The sequence below is a fragment of the Dermacentor andersoni genome, chromosome 3 (genome assembly GCF_023375885.2).
Source record: "Dermacentor andersoni chromosome 3, qqDerAnde1_hic_scaffold, whole genome shotgun sequence".
Classification (NCBI taxonomy): Eukaryota; Metazoa; Arthropoda; class Arachnida; order Ixodida; family Ixodidae; genus Dermacentor; species Dermacentor andersoni.
Window position 1 is genome coordinate 41518053 of NC_092816.1, and position 19316 is coordinate 41537368.

General features: G+C 49.8%; 1 protein-coding gene across 1 annotated transcript; it reads left to right on the plus strand.

Annotated features, from left to right (window-relative positions):
• The first annotated feature begins 1640 nt into the window (after positions 1-1640).
• Positions 1641-18052, plus strand: LOC126520703 (serine/threonine-protein phosphatase Pgam5, mitochondrial-like). The gene is made up of 5 exons (XM_055077513.2): positions 1641-1833; positions 3484-3662; positions 9490-9713; positions 16528-16658; positions 17777-18052. Exons 1-5 carry the CDS (start codon positions 1682-1684, stop codon positions 17922-17924), a joined length of 834 nt encoding a protein of 277 aa, XP_054933488.1. The 5' UTR covers positions 1641-1681; the 3' UTR covers positions 17925-18052.
• The last annotated feature ends 1264 nt before the right edge of the window (positions 18053-19316 follow it).

Here is a 19316-nt window from a genome sequence, read left to right on the forward strand (position 1 = left end):
CGCCAGAGCCCATACCGAGTTTCGACGCGAGAACGTGAAGCTATAAGGAAACAAGTCGACAAAATGCTGCGCGACGACATCATCCAGCCGTCGAACAGCCCGTGGGCTTTTAAACGTAGTCTTGGTAAAGAAAAAGGACGGAACCTTACGTTTCTGCGTCGATTATCGTCGCTTGAACAAGGTTACGAAGATAGACGACGCGTTGGATCGGCTCTGCAACGCTAGATACTTCTCGTCGATGGATCTCAATATTGGCTACTGCAAAATAGAAGCCGACCAGTGGGACCGCGAAAGGACTGCCTTCATCACGCCAGACGGCCTCTATGAGTTCAAGGTCATGCCATTCGGACTGTGCTCGGCGCCTGTAACGTTCCAGCGCCTGATGGACACAGTGCGAGCAGTGTTGAAGTCGCAGACCTGCCTCGTTTTCTTGGATGACGTCGCCGTTTTTTCTGGAAGTTTCGACGAGCACTTGAGACGCCTTGAAACAATACGAACGACAACCAAGTCTACCGGACTCACTTTGAAACCAGAAAGGTGTCACTTTGAGTACGAAGAGCTGCTGTTGCTGGGACACGTCACCAGCAAGTCTGAAGTGCGCCCCGACCCGCAGAAGACAGCTGCCATCGAAACGTTCCAACAGCCCGTCGACAAGAAGGCAGTGCGTAGATTCCTTGGTATGAGCGCCTATAACACAGATGCTTTGTCAAGGGCATATTACGCATCGCTGAGCCATTGACACATCTAAATGTGATGTCGAGTTCAAGTGGGAAACGCCGCAGGCCAACGTATTTCAAGAAACGACGCATGCAGCCGCCAGCGGTATTAGCGCACTGCGACGAAGACGCCGATACGGAAATCCACACTGACACCAGTAGCCTAGGCCTCGACGCAGTCCTAGTCCAGAGAAATGTCTGGGATCACCATAATCATCACCAAGGCCTTCTCGTGAGTAAGTGCTTTTCGCACTTACTTACTTACTTACTTACTTACTTACTTACTTTTTCGCACATGCTCTGGGGATGTATCTCTATAGCAAGCCCTGACCTCAGCTCAGCTAGGTGGGAGGCGGCCCTCCGCAACCCACTCCTGGCTGAGCAACGTTGGGCTGTCCAGCAGGCCCACGATGCGGCTGGCAGGCTAGGCCTGTCGGTCCCGACGTGGGAGCGGCCCGCGACGTGCTAATACGCGTTCTGCAGGACTGTAAAATAAAAGTTACTCAATCAATCAATCAATCAACAACAACGGTCTGCACCACTGATCTTGGGTTTGTGCCACTAAAAAAGGCATCATCATCATCATCATCATCATCATCATCATCACCACCACCACCACCACCACCACTGATCTGTACATACTACGTTAGTCGCCTGCATGAGGCGCGTTCACTGGGGATCTACGTGCTGTGTTTCCTCAAACATTTTATCGTTTTATTTTCCTCAATATGAACACAAAAATATTAACTTCATTTTACCATAATATACCCTGAAAATTGATATTAACAATAAGTATTCATTTATTATCATTCTTAAATTACAAAATTCTATTTAAGTATTCTTTCCTTTTTACCTACTGCCGCCCGATTCAAGGCCGATCTCCCGTTGTGGGTTGAGCCGTACCCGTAGGCACCAAACCAAACCGAATCAAACCTTACGTGTTTCTCCGCGTCCGTTCAGGCGAGATGTTCGTTCGGATCATTGCCGGTACTGGACTCCTCGGCGGCGGCGTTGCGGCGTTTGTGTTCTGCAGCGAGGAGCCGAAGGACAGCAAGTCGTACACAACGTGGAGCACCGACTTCGAGCGTTCCACACACTGGGACAGCAACTGGGACAGGTGAGAGCTGCTCGGTTCCCGTCGGCAAGCCGGCTTTGCCAATACGTAACCTCAGCGGTGGCCCATTGGCCTTTCTGCTGCTGGGAACGAGGTCGCCGGGTTCGATCCTCGGACGAGGCCACTGTACTCGCATAGGGTGGAATGCGAAGGCGCTCGTGCACTCTCAAGCCACCTTTCCTGGCTCTTCCCGGTATTTCCATGAGAATAAATAAACTTGAAAGTGCAAAATTAGGTGCACGTTTAGGAGCTGCTGATAGTCAAAGTGAGAGTGTGTGAATATTAAAGATGTCGAATACGATGGGAAATTAGTGTACATATTGCGGTTGCGATAAATGTTTGCGCTTTTCGGACTGTCGAAAAAAGATTACAGTATTTCGATACAGATTGTGTGTTATGTTTGAGAATGCGCAATTTAAAGTGCATTCACAAGGGAAAAGAGCCTCTGTCAGTCTTTGCAGCGTTTAACTCTTGTCACGTGGGCTTAGACTACATTGTTATGATCAACCTGTCAGGTGCGAGAAGCATTCAAACGGGCCTCCCCGTGACAACATAATTGACCTCTTCTCCGCCACGTCGCCACCCTTTTGCACACTAGCTGACACAAAGGACGGACGAAGGGAAAGACAAACCACACGTTCATAACGGATCCACTAAGTTTCACACAAGCTGACACAAAGGATCAGATACCGGACGTCAAGAAGGCGCCACCCCGGTCAACATGAGCTGACACAAAGAATGGACGACGAAAGCACTAATACTTCCACAGGCTCCGGAAGAAGATGTCGACGACCACAGGACTGCCAGGGGTTATTTAAGACCGCGCTGTCCCCCGTGTTAATCAGAGCCGCTCGAGACCCGGATGTGAGTCCCATCCATGTACCAACGAAGTGAATACAATCGTTTCTACTTGCTTTTCATTATCACTATGGCCAGCTTCGTCGTCCTTTCACGATTCCTGCGGTGAAGACCCACCTCTCCTGGTCGAGGTTATATCAACATCTTATCTTGATGAGGACTAATCGAACAAGGTATGTCGATTTAAGCCAAAGTTTCATCAGGTCGACTTGATTTCGTCGGAGCTGTAACTATCTGAAAAGCAACGTCAGCGCAGCAACTGCTGAAATTGGCAGTTGCTGCCCTGCTGTCCACTTGTTGAAACGGTGGCTTAAAGCAACATTCCTTGTTCGACTATTTTTGATCATTTCAAGTTTTCATCTTCCCGTGAACTTCGTATCTTATACGACAGCCCACTACACGTTCCGGTTTCGGCAGCCCCGACCCGCGGAGCCCACTGGTCTTGCGTTGGCGGCTTCATTATATTGTTATAGGTGCCTATCTAGGATCTCTGTATGCAGGTATTTTTCTTTTCGCGTGCTAAATGATAATTATTAATACGTTTATGTAAACTTCAGTGCCATAAATATCTCTGTTGTGGTGAAGCTTACTCAAGCACATTCACCAGTATGGGATGCCTATGAGATCCCTGCTGCATAGACAGGGGCATAGACAGGGTCAAGCTGCCAGACAGCGTATTTTAGCTCTTGTCCCACCATTCGTTTGGTAAATGAATGAGTGGATGCCAAATAAAGCTTGACTGATTGAATGATTGGCTGAAATTGCAGTGTTATTTCCATTTGGCCATCGCTGTAGGCGGGACCCTCACTTCTGTGCGAGACCACCGGCGGACTCTTCACAGGCAGAGCAGAGTCGTTACGACGATGAAGTGACGAGGGCCAAACCGACGCGAGATCGGTATCTCTACCTGATTCGCCACGGTCAATTCAACGTGAAGGGCACCACGGACAAGGAGTGCGCGCTTACAGAGCTTGGTGAGCTTAAGTTCTGCACGACTCGTGAGGTTCGGGACTACATTTGCCGTCCACAAAATATTTTATTTAGTTATTAACCACCTAGTGTCCAACGTTTCATTTTAACTACGCCGAGTTTTATACCAGGGCATGGGGAACCTAACGCGTGACCTACAGTAGCATTTTTCATACCCTGTCGCGCGTTTTAAGTTGTGAATAGCTAAGCCAATTACTAAACATATAATTAAGATAGTAATATTGTTTCGACTGAAATAACATTTCACTGATATTTTTAGCAATGTACTTTCAATGGTGCAAAATAAAGGTGAGAAAGCTGCTGTAATTTTCCGTCATATCAAACTGTTTAGACCCAACATGGTTAAAGTAAATAATTTATGCGTAAATTAGCAAGCTGAAGAGAGTGTTCATCAAAGAGAACAACTGCAATCCACAGGTAGATATTGTACAATGGGAAAGAAATCTGTAGTGGTTTCTAAATCGAGCACTTTGTTTACCATCCTTGCATTGCCCGCATTAGTTTGAGTCTAAAGCACGGTGAAACGTTTTATTTCGTTAATTCTTTTTCGATCGCAGCTTTGGAAATAAAATTTTCTTTGCTTTTCGTCCTGTCAGCCGTAGAGTAGTGAGACCCGCGGTGTATGTACAACTGGGTGCGCGTGAGAAGAAAGGCGTGGTGCCACGCAACACGTGTTCTGCGATGATCGCTACGACATGGCGCCACAGTACCACGCGTTGTCTGTTCTTTTTTTTATGCGAAGCATACTAGCCACACAACCACGCTCTTCCTTGCTGCGCCGCGCGCGGCCGCGTAGCTACCGTATGACGTCATAACAGCTGCAAAAGCGGAGGCTCAACTCGTGCGCTCGCTTGCGGCCGCGTAGCTACATAGCCGGGTCTCAGCTCGTGCGGTCGCACAGATGGTACTGCGGCCTAACTCCCGCTCCTCCCGCTAGGGCACTGACGTCACAACAGCTGCAAGCCGGGCTCAACCAACACCCTCTAGAGAACTTAAGGCCTTCTGGCTGACCCTCTCCCCTTGAGCCACGTCACGCATAAGAGGCCAACATAGAAGTTCCGTGCAGCGCGCTGCGAAGCTACTAGGGGCGCACACGTGTTGAAAATGAAGCGCGGAAGATATACAATAGTTAACCCCGGTTATTCGGAGAAGAACGAGGCGACGACGGTGGCGACAATTCGATTAGTTCCAGGAAGCCTGCCGCTCCCTGAATAGCTTCAAGGTTAAACAAGTCCCGGCATGCTCAGCCACGCTGCCGCATGCTTCCGAACGCAAATTTTTTTTCTAGACGTGACCAGTGCATGCAGTCTCAACACTTGTGCTGTGCTTGTGATTGTGTGTACCGCAAGTCTTAATTGCCCCGGAATGCGGAGTGCCGTGCCTAGATATGCCTAACAAGTGCTGCGTGCCCGATTGCCGGAGCAATTACAAATCGGGGCAAAAAAATTACGTCTTCAAGTTTCCACAACATGAAGAAGCCCAGAGTGCCTGGATTAGGGCGATACCACGTGCAGACTTCATTGTATCACCGCACTCCAGGGTAATTTGTTCAGAGCTTCTTCAGAGGCTGCAAAGCACTCTACCAGCCATCAGTAAGGATGAGCGATGGGATGAATTTTAGACACACACAGGCCACCCACGCCCTAGCCTAAATGTGGTAGTAACGAAGGATGCACTGTCTGAAATAAAAGACATCGTCCCGGTACTGGTCTACGTGGCGGGCTATGACGTGTACGCTTCATTGAAAAAGCTCAACTGTTCGAAATGCAGGGACGCACTGACAGAGAAAAGGTTGACATCGGTCCAAGACTCGGATGGACGGTACGACCTCGTGAAACAACTTGACAGGGGAGGACTTGTCTATCCAGCTATATTTGCCGTCAACGCTGTCGCACACAACTACGTGGTTGTTAAGCAACTATCAGCGAAAGAGGAATTTATCAATCTGCCAAACCAACGTCGTTTAGTCACTGACCTCACGCTTGAACTGCTCGTCAGTGATGATTCCTCAGAGTTCGACGCTTGCGAGGATGGACATAAATGTGAATTTGTGTTAAGGCACCTTTTGTCGTGTAGCACGAATATTTTATTGAGGAATTGCTGCTGCAAGATGAACGACAAAATATTGGATGCCAATGCAAAGGCAAGGAAGAGAAAAGCTGAAACTCTGCGCAATAAGACGGCTGTTTCCTTGTAAATAGCTGCACGAATGTTTTATATTCCGTTTCTATACTTATATGAGTTGTAAATTAGTGCACTGCTGTAATTAGTGCGTCGAAAGCGAAATTATTTGTTTAAGCATAATCCAGATTGGAAGAAATACATGTGTCCCCAATAAAATTGTTCATACGCAATTGTGAAGCTGATAGAGTGCGTTACATTCACCATTGCCGCGCCATAAAAACCATAAGTACAAAAATATGGAAGAAAAAGCTTTTATGGATTCAATTTATTTGAAGTAATAGGCATGTAGTGCGGGGTATAATAAATCACTACTATTATTATAATGCACAAAGAAAACGTACATTACAAAGACGACAAAGCGCGGCGCTATAAAAAGCTGCTGGCATCAATACATGCACAAGCTTTACAAAGCTGTTTTGTATCTGTGCCTCTAAATAAATGCTTTGTAAGGTGCCTGCTGCTCATTCCGCAGTTTCGACTGAAGAAAACGTGTGGAGTGGTCAATAAAAGCATACGGCTGCTAGGTGAACCAAGCCGCGTTCCCTTCACTGAACCCGTATCCCCGAGCGTGCCGATGGCCTCTTGCCCGTGACGTCACTCGCCGAGCACTCCGGCCTTCTTGTCTAGGAGGTGTTGGCTCAACTCTTGCGCTCGCCTGCGGTCGCACAGCCGGTGCTGCGGCCTAACTCCCGTTCCTCCCGCTAGGGCACTGGCGTCATAACAGCTGTATAAAAGAGCGGCGCGCTCTCGTCGAGGCCAGTTGTATAGCGCGATGGCAGGAAAGGAAAGGGCCGCTCGTCAGACCGCAAAGCGCAAGTTACAAAGAGCCACGGAAACAGCCGAAGAACGAGAAGTTCGGCTTGCCAAGCGACGTGCACAGTACGCGGCTAAACAGCAGCGTTCCTCCACAGAGTCCGAGGTAAAGGATGAAGTTGCGAGTGTATCTGGGAGTACTTCTACTCTAGTATGCTTCGCATCCTGGGCTTAACCTTAGCTAAGCCACAGCCATTTTTTTTATCTTCCTTCGCCTCACATCAGAAGTTTGTTGAATGTTATCGATAGTTCTTTCCGTTGGCTGCTGTCACCAACGCTTTTAAAGCGAAAGCTTTAGTGGCCGCGAACTTGCGATTTTGCCGTGGCGGTGCTCTGAGAAGGCACATGACGTCACAACGCGCGCCTCGCCGCGGATATTTCTCTCTCTCTCTCTCTCGCTCCCTAGTCACTACTGCGCTTGCGGCACTAGTAGCACCGAGCCACAGGTGTTCCGCCGCTGCGAAGCGCCGTGCCTTTCCACTGTCGCCGTTTGGTATGACGTCACACCGCGGTCCTCGTCGTTGCGTTCGCCTCCGCTCGTTTCGCCAGCTGCGTCGCATGCGTGACAGCATCTCGTAGGATTGAAAAGGAGAGCTCGCATGCGCCGCAACCATAGTCGAGGAGGCAGTATGGACGGCGACAATTCTGATAAGCAAGAGGATGCCTGAAATCGACATCGGAACGAGATGAAGAGGAAACGAATCGCCCAGCGAACAGACGAACAGCGCGCCGAACGACTGGCTAAACGCCGCAACATAGCTAGCCAATCAGACTAACCTGGCCTTGCAATCAAGGTTTACCACGGCTAACCATGCTGTGCCTGAGCTTTCGCTACCTATATCCTGGTATAGCCGAGCTAAGCCATTGCCATTTTTTTTTGTAATCTGATTGTATGCACGACGTGAATTGTGTAGTGCTTCCTGGAAGCCCCACGGGCACCAGCGAATACACTGGAACCTTCGACGAGTCATGTATAAAAGCTGACGCGGTTGGCCCGCAGAAGAGATTTTCGACGAACGCTGACTCTGCCCACAGCTGTCTTTGTGCTTGAGTGTTACTTGTTTTGTTTGGCACAAGTTCGCCCAATAAAGCGTTGTATTTGTAACTCACTGTTTCGACACTGTCGTTCTTCACTGTAACTCCGACGTGTCGACGGAATCATAATGCAAAATAGTGTCAGTCAGTTGTTTCTGAACAAGAGCCACGCAACCGATGGGAGTGCTTCGTCTGCCGCAGATGCTGAACGAGCTGACCGAGCAGAGGCTCGGCGCCTCTGCCGAGAGGACACTGTCGTTCAGGATCAAGTTCTTTGCCACATAATATCGCGAATTCGGAACACTCAAAGATCTGCGCTCCAAATTCGCACTAGGGGGTATCGTAATCGTCGGGAACTTTTATTTGAAACATTGCATATCCACAGAATTCGGTGTTGCTGCGGAAACGTTAAAACGCGGACTTCTGGCAGTTGCCGTCAATGGAGCCAAGTATGTATCTGGCAGCTTGCATACGATATCCTGCAAAGGCGACCGACTTGCTCTGGCTAGTCCGCATATTGCGTCTTCATATCTCACTTACAGTATAAGGAACTTTAATGTAAAAGTACAAAAAATAATTTTTAAGGTTGCTTCATATGTCCTTCAAAATAACAACTCCACAAGCAGTGCAAATATGCCTGAAATTATATGTTTCGGCGCAAAACGTCTATCGGTATGGTCAGCATGGAGGGTCGCTTACTTCATGGTTCCCTAGTTAATGCTATAGGCACGGATACTCCTTCATTTTAAAGCGAATAGCTTTCTTTGGCTCTTTCGCTCGTTTTCGTGGAGGACGGTGGCGGTCGGACTTTCGACGCCGGATATACAAATGCGCTGGTGCAAATGGCACGTGCTACTCTCGCGCAATCGAGTGGTAGGGCGCGTTCGTCGCGAAACGCCAGCAGAGCTCTTTGAGAGGCAAATGCCTTCACGCGATACTCTTTAGGACGTGCGATATGCATGCTGCCGTGGCGAGCCCGGGAAGGACAGCCCTTCCATCTTCCACCACCTTCTCACCTGGAAACGGGAGAGGAGGGTGGTAGTCGCCTTCCAAAGCCTACCTATAGATAGCACGAAAGCTGTACACTCGATCTGCTTTATGACGCCATGCCACTAGGGTCGACTGCCGTAGAATCTATAATGGCAACGCTACTCAGAAATGCCGCGGTGATTTTGTCGTCACCGCTTTCGTCACGCCGGGATTACCTATGAAAATTTCAACCCCCTATAGTAGCATGACGTCACAAAGCAGAGTGCACAGGCCTTGCGATATCTAGGTAACGTTGCGCCTTCCTACTTTTGGCTCGCGGCGCTGGAAACAATACACATGAGACGAATCGGCTGATATGCGTACAGACAGCTATATTATACCGCTAGAGATGTGCTGGTTAACGGCTTTGTCTTTTACGGAATCGGGCAATAGAACCACAGGCACTGCCCTAATATCCTCGCTCCAACGAAGGCGCGTCTTCAAGCGCATTATTTCTTTAATGACACGAGTTGCTTTCTAGAAGAGTTCGACTATTCGTGTACATCGACAATCATCGTCCAATTCTTATTTACATTCCTTTATATTTTGCCGGACCAAGCTTCTTTTTTCTTCGTTTCTGTTGGTGATCTAGCGATAATCGGTGGTCAACACGACACAACTCTGCATATTCTCACAAGTCAGCACGAAAAAAAAAAAACACTTACGCTCCTTGCGCTTCATTTCTCTTGACGAAGGCCGTATAATTTGTTCGCGAACGCTTATGGATTCCTCTGCTTTCCGTATTCGTAGGTCGCAAGCAGGCGGATTTGACGGGTGAGCGGTTAAAGCAGACGGGCATCCCTTTCACGAGGATGGTCCACTCGACGATGACGCGGGCCATTGAGACGGCCGAGATCATCCACAAGCACCTGGAGCCCCTTCCGATCGAGTCGTGCGAGCTCATCTGCGAGGGGGCGCCCGTGCCCCCAGAGCCGCCGTACAGGTTTACGAAGTGGAACCCGACGGCCAGAAATGTAACCTTCTCGTAATAGAGATTCAAGAGGGGGGCACTTTGGGCCAGTTGGTCCGACATGTTTGAAGAGGAAAAAAACCGAGACTTCAGACGGGACGAAGACGAAGAAGTAGACAGGACGAGCGCACTGGACCGCTCATCCTGTCCACCTCATCTTACGTCCCCTCTGAAGTCGCGGTTCGTTTCCTCTTTAAGCACATCGTAATACGGAGTTCTAGCTTGTCCGCGAAACGTTTCGCCGCATGCGGAATGGCGGAACGTCGCAGACATTGACGGCAGAAGCGGCATGCACCAGCGCCGATAGCCACACCTGGTGGCAGGTCGACCGCGAAGCGTCACGCGTGCCCTCCGAGATCGCGCGCTGGCAGGTTTTGCTCCGGCCGTCCCATTCGCACGGAGAGAGCGTAATCTCAAGCGGCGGGCGTGGCCGGCTACTTTTCCGCACCGCGGCACTGGCAACCTAGGGCTTTTCATGCGGTACTGTTGCTGCGGTTTCGATGGGGCGAGAAAAAAAAAAATTCGAGTCTATATGATTCCTTAGTTATTTGCAAGTGACGGCTGAAGGTCTGCGAGGGGCCAAATGCTTGCTGGCACCTGTTTATTTTCAAACGCGTTTATTTTTTTTCCTACACACGTACTGCCGCTACATTCACGTGGCTATGTACAGGTGGAATATCTCTGCAAGAGTTCGACGTGGGCCGGAAACGCAATGTACCTCCCAATTTGCAGGCTATACGTATATTATAATTTTGTGAGCTGTTTCAAAAGCTTTTAACGATAGTCGCCTGATGATGTCGGCGCTTGCTTTCGTCTGTGAATTTGGCCGTTGTGACAGGGCGTGAAGCGAGACGTAGCACGATTCACACACAGACGCCTGCCGCAATTTCTCGTGCACACAGATTTAGGTGCACGTTAGAGAAACCCAGGTGGTTAAAATTAAATCAGTGCCTCCCCCCCCCCCCCTATGCCATCTACGATAAGCAGCAGGTTCGCCGACAACGAGTGTGAACCCGCACATCATTTGTTTAGAAAATATAAATGAATAAACATAGCATTAGCACGGCCTATAGACACCGCAAATGAATAGATATAGAAAGATACTGGAAAAAAATAAAGGGGCATAAAACGACTAATCGGTTGAAACGGCAAAATGTTAGCAGCAGAGCGCAAGCTTGATCTGGAAAATTGCCTGGGGTATAGCCCGTGACTGGCCACCCACACACGCACTGGCCACCCTGTATACGCAATGCCTCATGACCTCGAGCGTACCGGAATCTTGGAAGAACGCTAACATAATCCTAATCCATAAGAAAGGGGACGCCAAAGACTTGAAAATTATAGACCGATCAGCTTACCGTCCGTTGCCTACAAACTACTTACTAAGGTAATCGCAAATAGAATCAGGAACATCTTAGACTTCTGTCAAGCAAAGGACCAGGCAGGATTCCGTAAAGGCTATTCAACCATAGACCATATTCACACTATCAATCAGGTGATAGAGAAATGTGCGGAATATAACCAACCCTTATATATAGCTTTCATTGATTACGAGAAAGCGTTTGATTCTGTCGAAACCTCAGCAGTCATGGAGGCATTGCGGAAACAGGGTGTAAGGTCGCTCTGATTGTTCGTGTTCTTAAGTGTCACGAATCGGCTACGTGCTGTGTGTATAGAGAGGGGGTTCACTCCCCCCCCCCCCCCCCATGTCAGCGGGGCAACCGTTTCTGTATTATGTGGGGTCACGGACCGCGCGGTGTTGGGTGACGCGTCGCGGCAGGCGCCAGGAGGGCGAGTGCTGATTCCGAGAGGTCGGTATTGTGCGCAGAGTGTTGGCAGTCCGCCGACGGTCACACGAGTCCGCACAGACCTGCCTTGAAAGGGGCCGCTGTACACGGTATCGTGGGCCTGGCGCCCGAGTGCCTGACTAATTGGAGGCGCCGCCGAGGATAAGAAGGGCTTAGCAACCTTGACCCCGTGCCGCATATACGGAGCAGGGATCTATTCTTCTACGCGTCCGGAACGCAATCGCCAGCCTTGTTGTTGGGTGCGACTGCCTGTGTGGTGTCGAAGGCCAGCTTACAGTGCACGCTGTAGGGGTGCGGTGTACACGTGAAGAGTGCATTCGGACGGCGGCGTCTTGTAAACACGCACTCGGAGAACTTTGTCTTGTAGACAATAAGTTTGAAGGACAAGGAGGGCCATCCGTCTCCCACACGGCCAAACTTTGAGTACAGCGGCACTACGTGGTGTCGATGCCCCTGCTTCCGAGACATTTGCGGCCTAGACGCCGTTGGGATTTGAGGCGGTCTAGCGATAACTTCTTCGGGCCAGGCGTGTTTTGCTGAGCCCGTCACCAACTACGTAGAAACGAGAGGGCAACGGAGTTTCGGGGAAGAAGGAAAAGAGCTTTGTTTTCCAATATGTTTATTTTTAAGAGTAAGCCCATCCCTGTGCGTTGTGGCTTAACAAACGGTTGACTCTGATTGGCAACTGAACCTGTGGCACGGGCCAACGGCCCTACCGCCTTTTTTTTCTTTGTATATTTGGGCTATAAAAATCGGGACGACATGCTGTCCCTCAGACTTGGCTGAAATCAGGATTACTGATACATCAGTGAGGCTCCGTACCATGTACGTTAGACGTGGCTGAAATCAGGATTGCTGATAGATCAGTGAGCCTCCGTACTATGTACGTTAAAACGAGTCTGGGCTCTAACAGTCAATGAGACAGTCGAAGAGTGAGACTTTGTTTCTAAATTGTTCAAATTTGTAATGTATTTGTTTTTCCTGCCATGTATATAGAAAAGTTTACCTATAAATATTTCTTGTACATCTGATCTCATCGCTTCCTGCTTGCGTTTGATCAACAACTGCCGATCATCGTCCGAGAAGCTTCAAGTTCCAACGGTGAAGCGAGGACAGAGAACAAACGAAACATTACTCAGGGTGTAGACGAGCCGTATGTAAAGATACTGAAAGATATCTATAGCGGCTCCACAGCCACCTTAGTCCTCCATAAAGAAAGCAACAAAATCCCTATAAAGAAAGGCGTCAGGCAGGGAGATACGATCTCTCCAATGCTATTCACAGCATGTTTACAGGAGGTATTCAGAGACCTGGATTGGGAAGAATTGGGGATAAGAGTAAATGGAGAATAACTTAGTAACTTGCGCTTCGCTGATGATATTGCCTTGCTTAGTAACTCAGGGGACCAATTGCAATGCATGCTCAGTGACCTGGAGAGGCAAAGCAGGAGGGTGGGTCTAAAAATTAATCTGCAGTAAACTAATGTTTAACAGTCTCGGAAGAGAACAGAAATTTACAATAGGTAGCGAGGCACTGGAAGTGGTAAGGGAATACATCTACTTAGGGCAGGTAGTGACGGCGGATCCGGATCATGAGACGGAAATAATCAGAAGGATAAGAATGGGCTGGGGTGCGTTCGGCAGGCATTCTCAGATCATGAACAGCAGGTTGCCATTATCCCTCAAGAGAAAAGTGTATAATAGCTGTGTCTTACCAGTACTCACCTACGGGGCAGAAACCTGGAGGCTTACGAAAAGGGTTCTACTCAAATTGAGGACGTCGCAACGAGCTATGGAAAGAAGAATGATTGGTGTAACGTTAAGGGATAAGAAAAGAGCAGATTGGGTGAGGGAACAAACGCGAGTTAATGACATTTTAGTTGAAATCAAGAAAAAGAAGTGGACATGGGCAGGACATGTAATGAGGAGGGAAGATAACCGATGGTCATTAAGGGTTACGGACTAAATTCCAAGGGAAGGGAAGCGTAGCAGGGGGCGGCAGAAAGTTAGGTGGGCGGATGAGATTAAGAAGTTTGCAGGGACGGTATGGCCACAATTAGTACATGACCGGGGTGGTTGGAGAAGTATGGGAGAGGCCTTTGCCCTGCAGTGGGCATAACCAGGCTGATGATGACCCGTACACACGCGCACACACGCGCACACACCCGCAAACGCACACACACGCACACAGATGCACACGCACAAATGCACATACACACGTACGCGCACACACGCACACCACACACGCACGCGCACAACGCACACATGCGCACGCGCGCCCACGCACGCACACACAAACACGCACACGCAGACACGCACACACTCACACACACATACGCAAACGCGCACACACGCGCGCACAAGCGCACACGCGCCCACGCACGCACGTGGACGGAAGTACACACGCACACGCACATATGCACACACGCGCGCACATGCACACACGCGCACATGCACACGGGCACACACACGCGCGCACACGCCCACACACACACACGCGCGTACTCACATACGCGCACACACGCACACATGCGCACGCGCGCACACACGTGCACACACGCACACACACGCCACACGCACCCACGCACGCACGTGGACGCAAGCACACACGCACACGCATTTATGTACACACGCACACACGCGCACACGTGCACACGCACAAACACGCACATATGCGCCCACGCACGCACACACGCGAATACGCGCACACACGCACACACCCGCACACGCACACACGCGCTCACGCATGCACGCGCACGCAATTACACACGCACACACTCTCACGTGTACAAATGCGCTCGGGCACACACACACACACGTGCACACGCACGCACGCGCACACACACGCACACGTACACACGCACATGCCCACACAAGGCGAACACGCACACACACGTGCCCACGCGCGCGGGCACAAAAGCACACAGGCACACGCAAACGCGCACACACGCACACGCTCACACACGCGCACACGCACAGACGCACACATGCGCAGAAGCGCACACACATGCACGCGATCACACACGCGCACACGCATACACGCACACACAAGCACACGTACACAAGCGCACACACAAGCACACGCACACGGGTACGCACACGCGCACACGCACACGGGTACGCACACGCGCACACGGGTACGCACATGCGCACACGCTCACACACGCGCACACGCACACACGCACACATGCGCACACACGCGCACACACGCGCACTCGCGCACACACGCACACACACGCACACACACACACACACATACACACACACACGTACGCGCGCACACGGGTACGCACACGGGTACGCACACGCTCACACACACGCACACGCGCACACACACACACACGCACGCGCGCGCGCGCGGACGTGCGCACATACGCGCTTCTGCTTCTCACTCTTGCCGGCAACCGCAGCTATCAACCGTACTGTTTACCGAGAAAAGCTGGCGGGGAACGCTATTCACGGAGGCGACATTTCTGGTTGAAACACGGCCTCTTGCGTGGTCCGATCCCGGGAGTAGTGCACAGCCGCACCGAGAAAACTGCATAGTTTTCAGGTCTCTGTTATTGTTTTGTACTTGTAACATTTAAGTCATAGAAGATGTAACACAAAAGAAATGCGGTGTCAGTGTTTTCCTTCATGACATTTTTTTGTAGGCTGTCATTCGCAAAATTCCAAGGAATAACTTTGTCAATAACGTACGACAAGGTATGAGGAACATTAATGATAGAATAGTGTGGCAATACGACCCGCATGAACCGCACGTCACATACGAAGGCGTGGCTAAACATATACCTAAATGTTTACGGAAATTTTTCACGTTCACGGAATGCTCCGCTGACGCCGACACCGAATTTTCGGCGACACGGGGCCCATAACGCGTTAAAGAAAGAAGCTGCCGTACCTTTATGATTATGCCGTTACCGAAACCTTCACGCAGCAACTCAGTAGCAGGTACGGCTAAAGGAAATGGTCGCAAGTATGGTTTTGTAAGCTTTCGTGTTGAAGTTAACTTTACGAGATCGCGCTGAGATCAGCACTGCTGCTCAGGTCTGCGCGTCCAGTGTTATGGCATCCCGTAAACGACAGCACGTCTACGAATAAGCGGACAATTCTGTGCACGTTTAATTGACCGGTTCATCTGTTGCCTGATGCGTTTAGCCACAGAGCTTCTTGCATGTTTACTTAGACGCAAAATTGGACGCGGGAGTGCTGTTGTATGCGCAGGTATCCCGAAGAGATTAGCATCTACCCATTTGATTATAGCATCTATCCCGGGGTACTACTCTGGACGGTGAAAGACTCCGCCACGTTTATGAATTTTCTAAAGGCGGCATTTTGAGCCAATCAGAGATGCCCACGCACAGCAGCCTAGCTCTGATTGGCGCAAAAATGCTGAATTACCAAATTCGATAACATGGCGGAATTCGACAATTTCCAGAATAGTGTGCGCGGAAGCACAATCACATCGGCTCGCAACTGCGTTTGTGTCTACCACCGTGTTTCACATCGTGCTCCCTCTACCGGACCCGGCTACCCCTGTGTCTATACTAGAGCAGCGCGCAAATTTGCTTCTCTGCCTCAAAGTGCTATGTAAGAATTTGCAAATAAACATCGACACTGAGGCTTAGGCGCACAGTTATATATATATATATATAAAAAATAGCTTATTCACTTTCACGCTGAACAGCGCGCGATCTCTCTTTCTTTCTCTTCTTTTTGGCATGCAGTGTTTCACGCGAAAAAGGCGTTTCCGCCAGTACATCGTAGCAACCGGCTTGTAGCTAAAAGACAATATTTGCAGCTCAACTACTTTGGGTGAATTAAATGAGGACAATTGTTTGAAGGTGCAGCAGCGGCAATTTTAAATCCATTCTAGCAATGCCTAGACATTATACAATTTGCATTTATTTATTTATTTATATAGAGGCCGTAATGCATAAATGTTTTTGTGTGTGTCCGTGCGCTATTCCATGCTTCACAGTCTCGGGCTGAGAGGGGTGTTCGTTCACAGTTTTTCGTAGAGGGCGCCCGCATCGAAGCCGGCTTCCGCAAGTACTTCCACCGGGCGCCTCCCACTCAGCAGGAGGACTCGCACGAGATCATCGTCTGCCACACGAACGTGATCCGCTACTGGGTGTGCAGGTATGCAAATACATGCGCAGACGAACGTGGCTGCGTGGCTGCAGGTAGCTTTTTTTTGTGTGCCCGATTTCGGAGTGCTACGAAATCTCGAGACATTTGTAATGTATATCACCACGCTGCTGAAAGACGGGCGAGCAAGCTCCGCAACACAGGCAGGAAGGAACAGGACAACACGAAACGGCAGTGGTTCTGGGATTTCGTAAATTACTTTCAGCTGCGTTCGCAAGACGCAGCGAATGCCGCCGACGATAGCGTGATGTGGCACACAGCCGCCTAATCGATCCGCTGCCCTCAAGGCCATGGCTGACGAGCTGCTAGCGGCGGGCGGTATCGCTGCAGCTCAACCGTGACGTCACGGGGCATGGTCTCCCGACGGACTGAATCAGCAGTGCGGCCGGTTGTGTGAATCGAGCCTTGCGGACGCTTTTCGCCGTCGTCGACGGCGCAGTCGACGTTTGCAGAACTGGCGCCACGGCCTCGCACATATTAGCGGCAATTATGTCCTAAACCTGGTTTGGCAACATTAAACAAGTTACGGTATTGTTCCGCCCACATGTGGCCTCGAACCGCGATAGAGATTATCTTCTTCGATAATTGCTTCTTATTTCGTTTGAAAAAAATAATATTATTGAAGCCAATTTTCTGTAGAGGGCGTTCAAGTGGTCTCGGGCATAAGCGGGCATAGAGTTCCCTATGAAAATTACCGGAGGGAACTCCGGCGCTAGCGGTTATGGGAGCTGCTAGCGTGGCGGTTCTGCCATCGGGGCAATAATAGTTGGTACATATATTTGGATTACCTTTGTCATTCTGGCTTGAAATGATTTGTGGTAATTTCCAACAGAATATAACGTCATAAACGGAACAACTCGCTGCGATTATGCACGCAAGCAGTGTCTCGTTGTCTTATGCGTACAGAAAAAGGGACTGCTTCATCATATAGGCAAACTATAAGGAAGATAAGGCCTAGCAAATAAAGCCACAAGCAAGAAGCTCAGACGAATAAATGAACTAACCATTATTCCCGTGTTACCTAAACGATCGCACCGCCACAGTTCCCTCACGTACTCCGAGTATAGGAAAGCTCTATGGTTCGTGGTGTATGCTGTGTGTTTGCGCAGGGCCCTGCAACTTCCACCGGAAGCCTGGTTGCGCCTGTCCCTGCCCCATGCGAGCACATCGGTCGTGAAAATCACGCCCTTGGGAGATGTCTCCCTGCAGGCGCTCGGCTGCGCCGGTCACATGCCCATGGAGATGATAACAAAGTGATAACAAATCACCGGAACTCCCAAGAGTTTCAATGAGAGCACATTTCTTGTTCCACGTGCTCCGGAGTGACCGTAGCATGTATGGCTTGGGCTTCTGCCGTCAGCGTGCTTCAAATTATAAACACCTACCTGAAGTCTTGTCTGAATGACGTGGCGCCCAGGTAATCGACCGCTCGAGAAGCGTACTGTTAGCGCGTGTCACAATCATCATCATCATCATCATCATCATCATCATCATCATCATCAGCCTGGTTACGCCCACTGCAGGGCAAAGGCCTCTCCCATACTTCTCCAACCACCCCGGTCATGTACTAACTGTGGCCATGTCGTCCCAGCAAACTTCTTAATCTCATCTGCCCACCTAACTTTCTGCCGCCCCCTGCTACGCTTCCCTTCCCTTGAAATCCAGTCCGTAATCCTTAATGACCATCGGTTATCTTCCCTCCTCATTACATGTCCTGCCCATGTCCATTTCTTTTTCTTGATTTCAACTAAGATGTCATTAACTCGCGTTTGTTCCCTCACCCAATCTGCTCTTTTCTTATCCCTTAACGTTGCACCAATCATTCTTCTTTCCATAGCTCGTTGCGTCGTCTTCAATTTAAGTAGAACCCTTTTCGTAAGCCTCCAAGTTTCTGCCCCGTAGGTGAGGCGTGTCACAATGTCGAACGCTAAATCGCGATTTATAAAAAAAGCCAAAAGGCAGCTGCTTGCAAGCACACGCGTGAGCCAGGGTGGTGATTCGTAAGCCTAACCCAAGAATGCGAGCGACGCCACTGAGGTACATTATCGCAGTGTTACGTCACTGAGCTTAGTCACTGTCACATAGCCAGTCCTGCTCAATGCTCACAAGAAAAAGGGGTGGGGGGGGGGCGCTTCGTTAGAGTGGGACGAATATCGGCTTTTTCGAAGACGAATCCAACACGGGCACCAAGTGTCAAATAGTGAAAGGGAGACGCAGCACTTTGCAGCAGCAATATTTATTTCAGTATTACGTACCGCGCCTAGCTGTGCTGATTAGTACGAGAATGACGGCTACCTAGTAGAGGCAAAGAATCCCTTTTAAAACAACATATCACCGATTGTCGTTAAAATAGCGATTAGGTGACCTCGCTTTTCGAGGGATTGGTCACAACACCCAAGTGAAGCGTGTATTTGAAGAAGCAGTGGGCCGCTTCGTGGCTCATTTAGAAATGCGAGTCTAAAAATGTATTTTATTAATTATAGTTTCGTTCGAAGGGTAACGCAGTGACGACGGTAGGAAGCACATGAGGCCTGTGCTGCTGCACAGCGTAAACAGCACCCTGGATCCTGCCAGGCGTCATAGGTGTATCGGACGCGGCAGGCCAGAACCACTATTCGATCATGAAGCACGGCTTAGTTGGTGAATCGG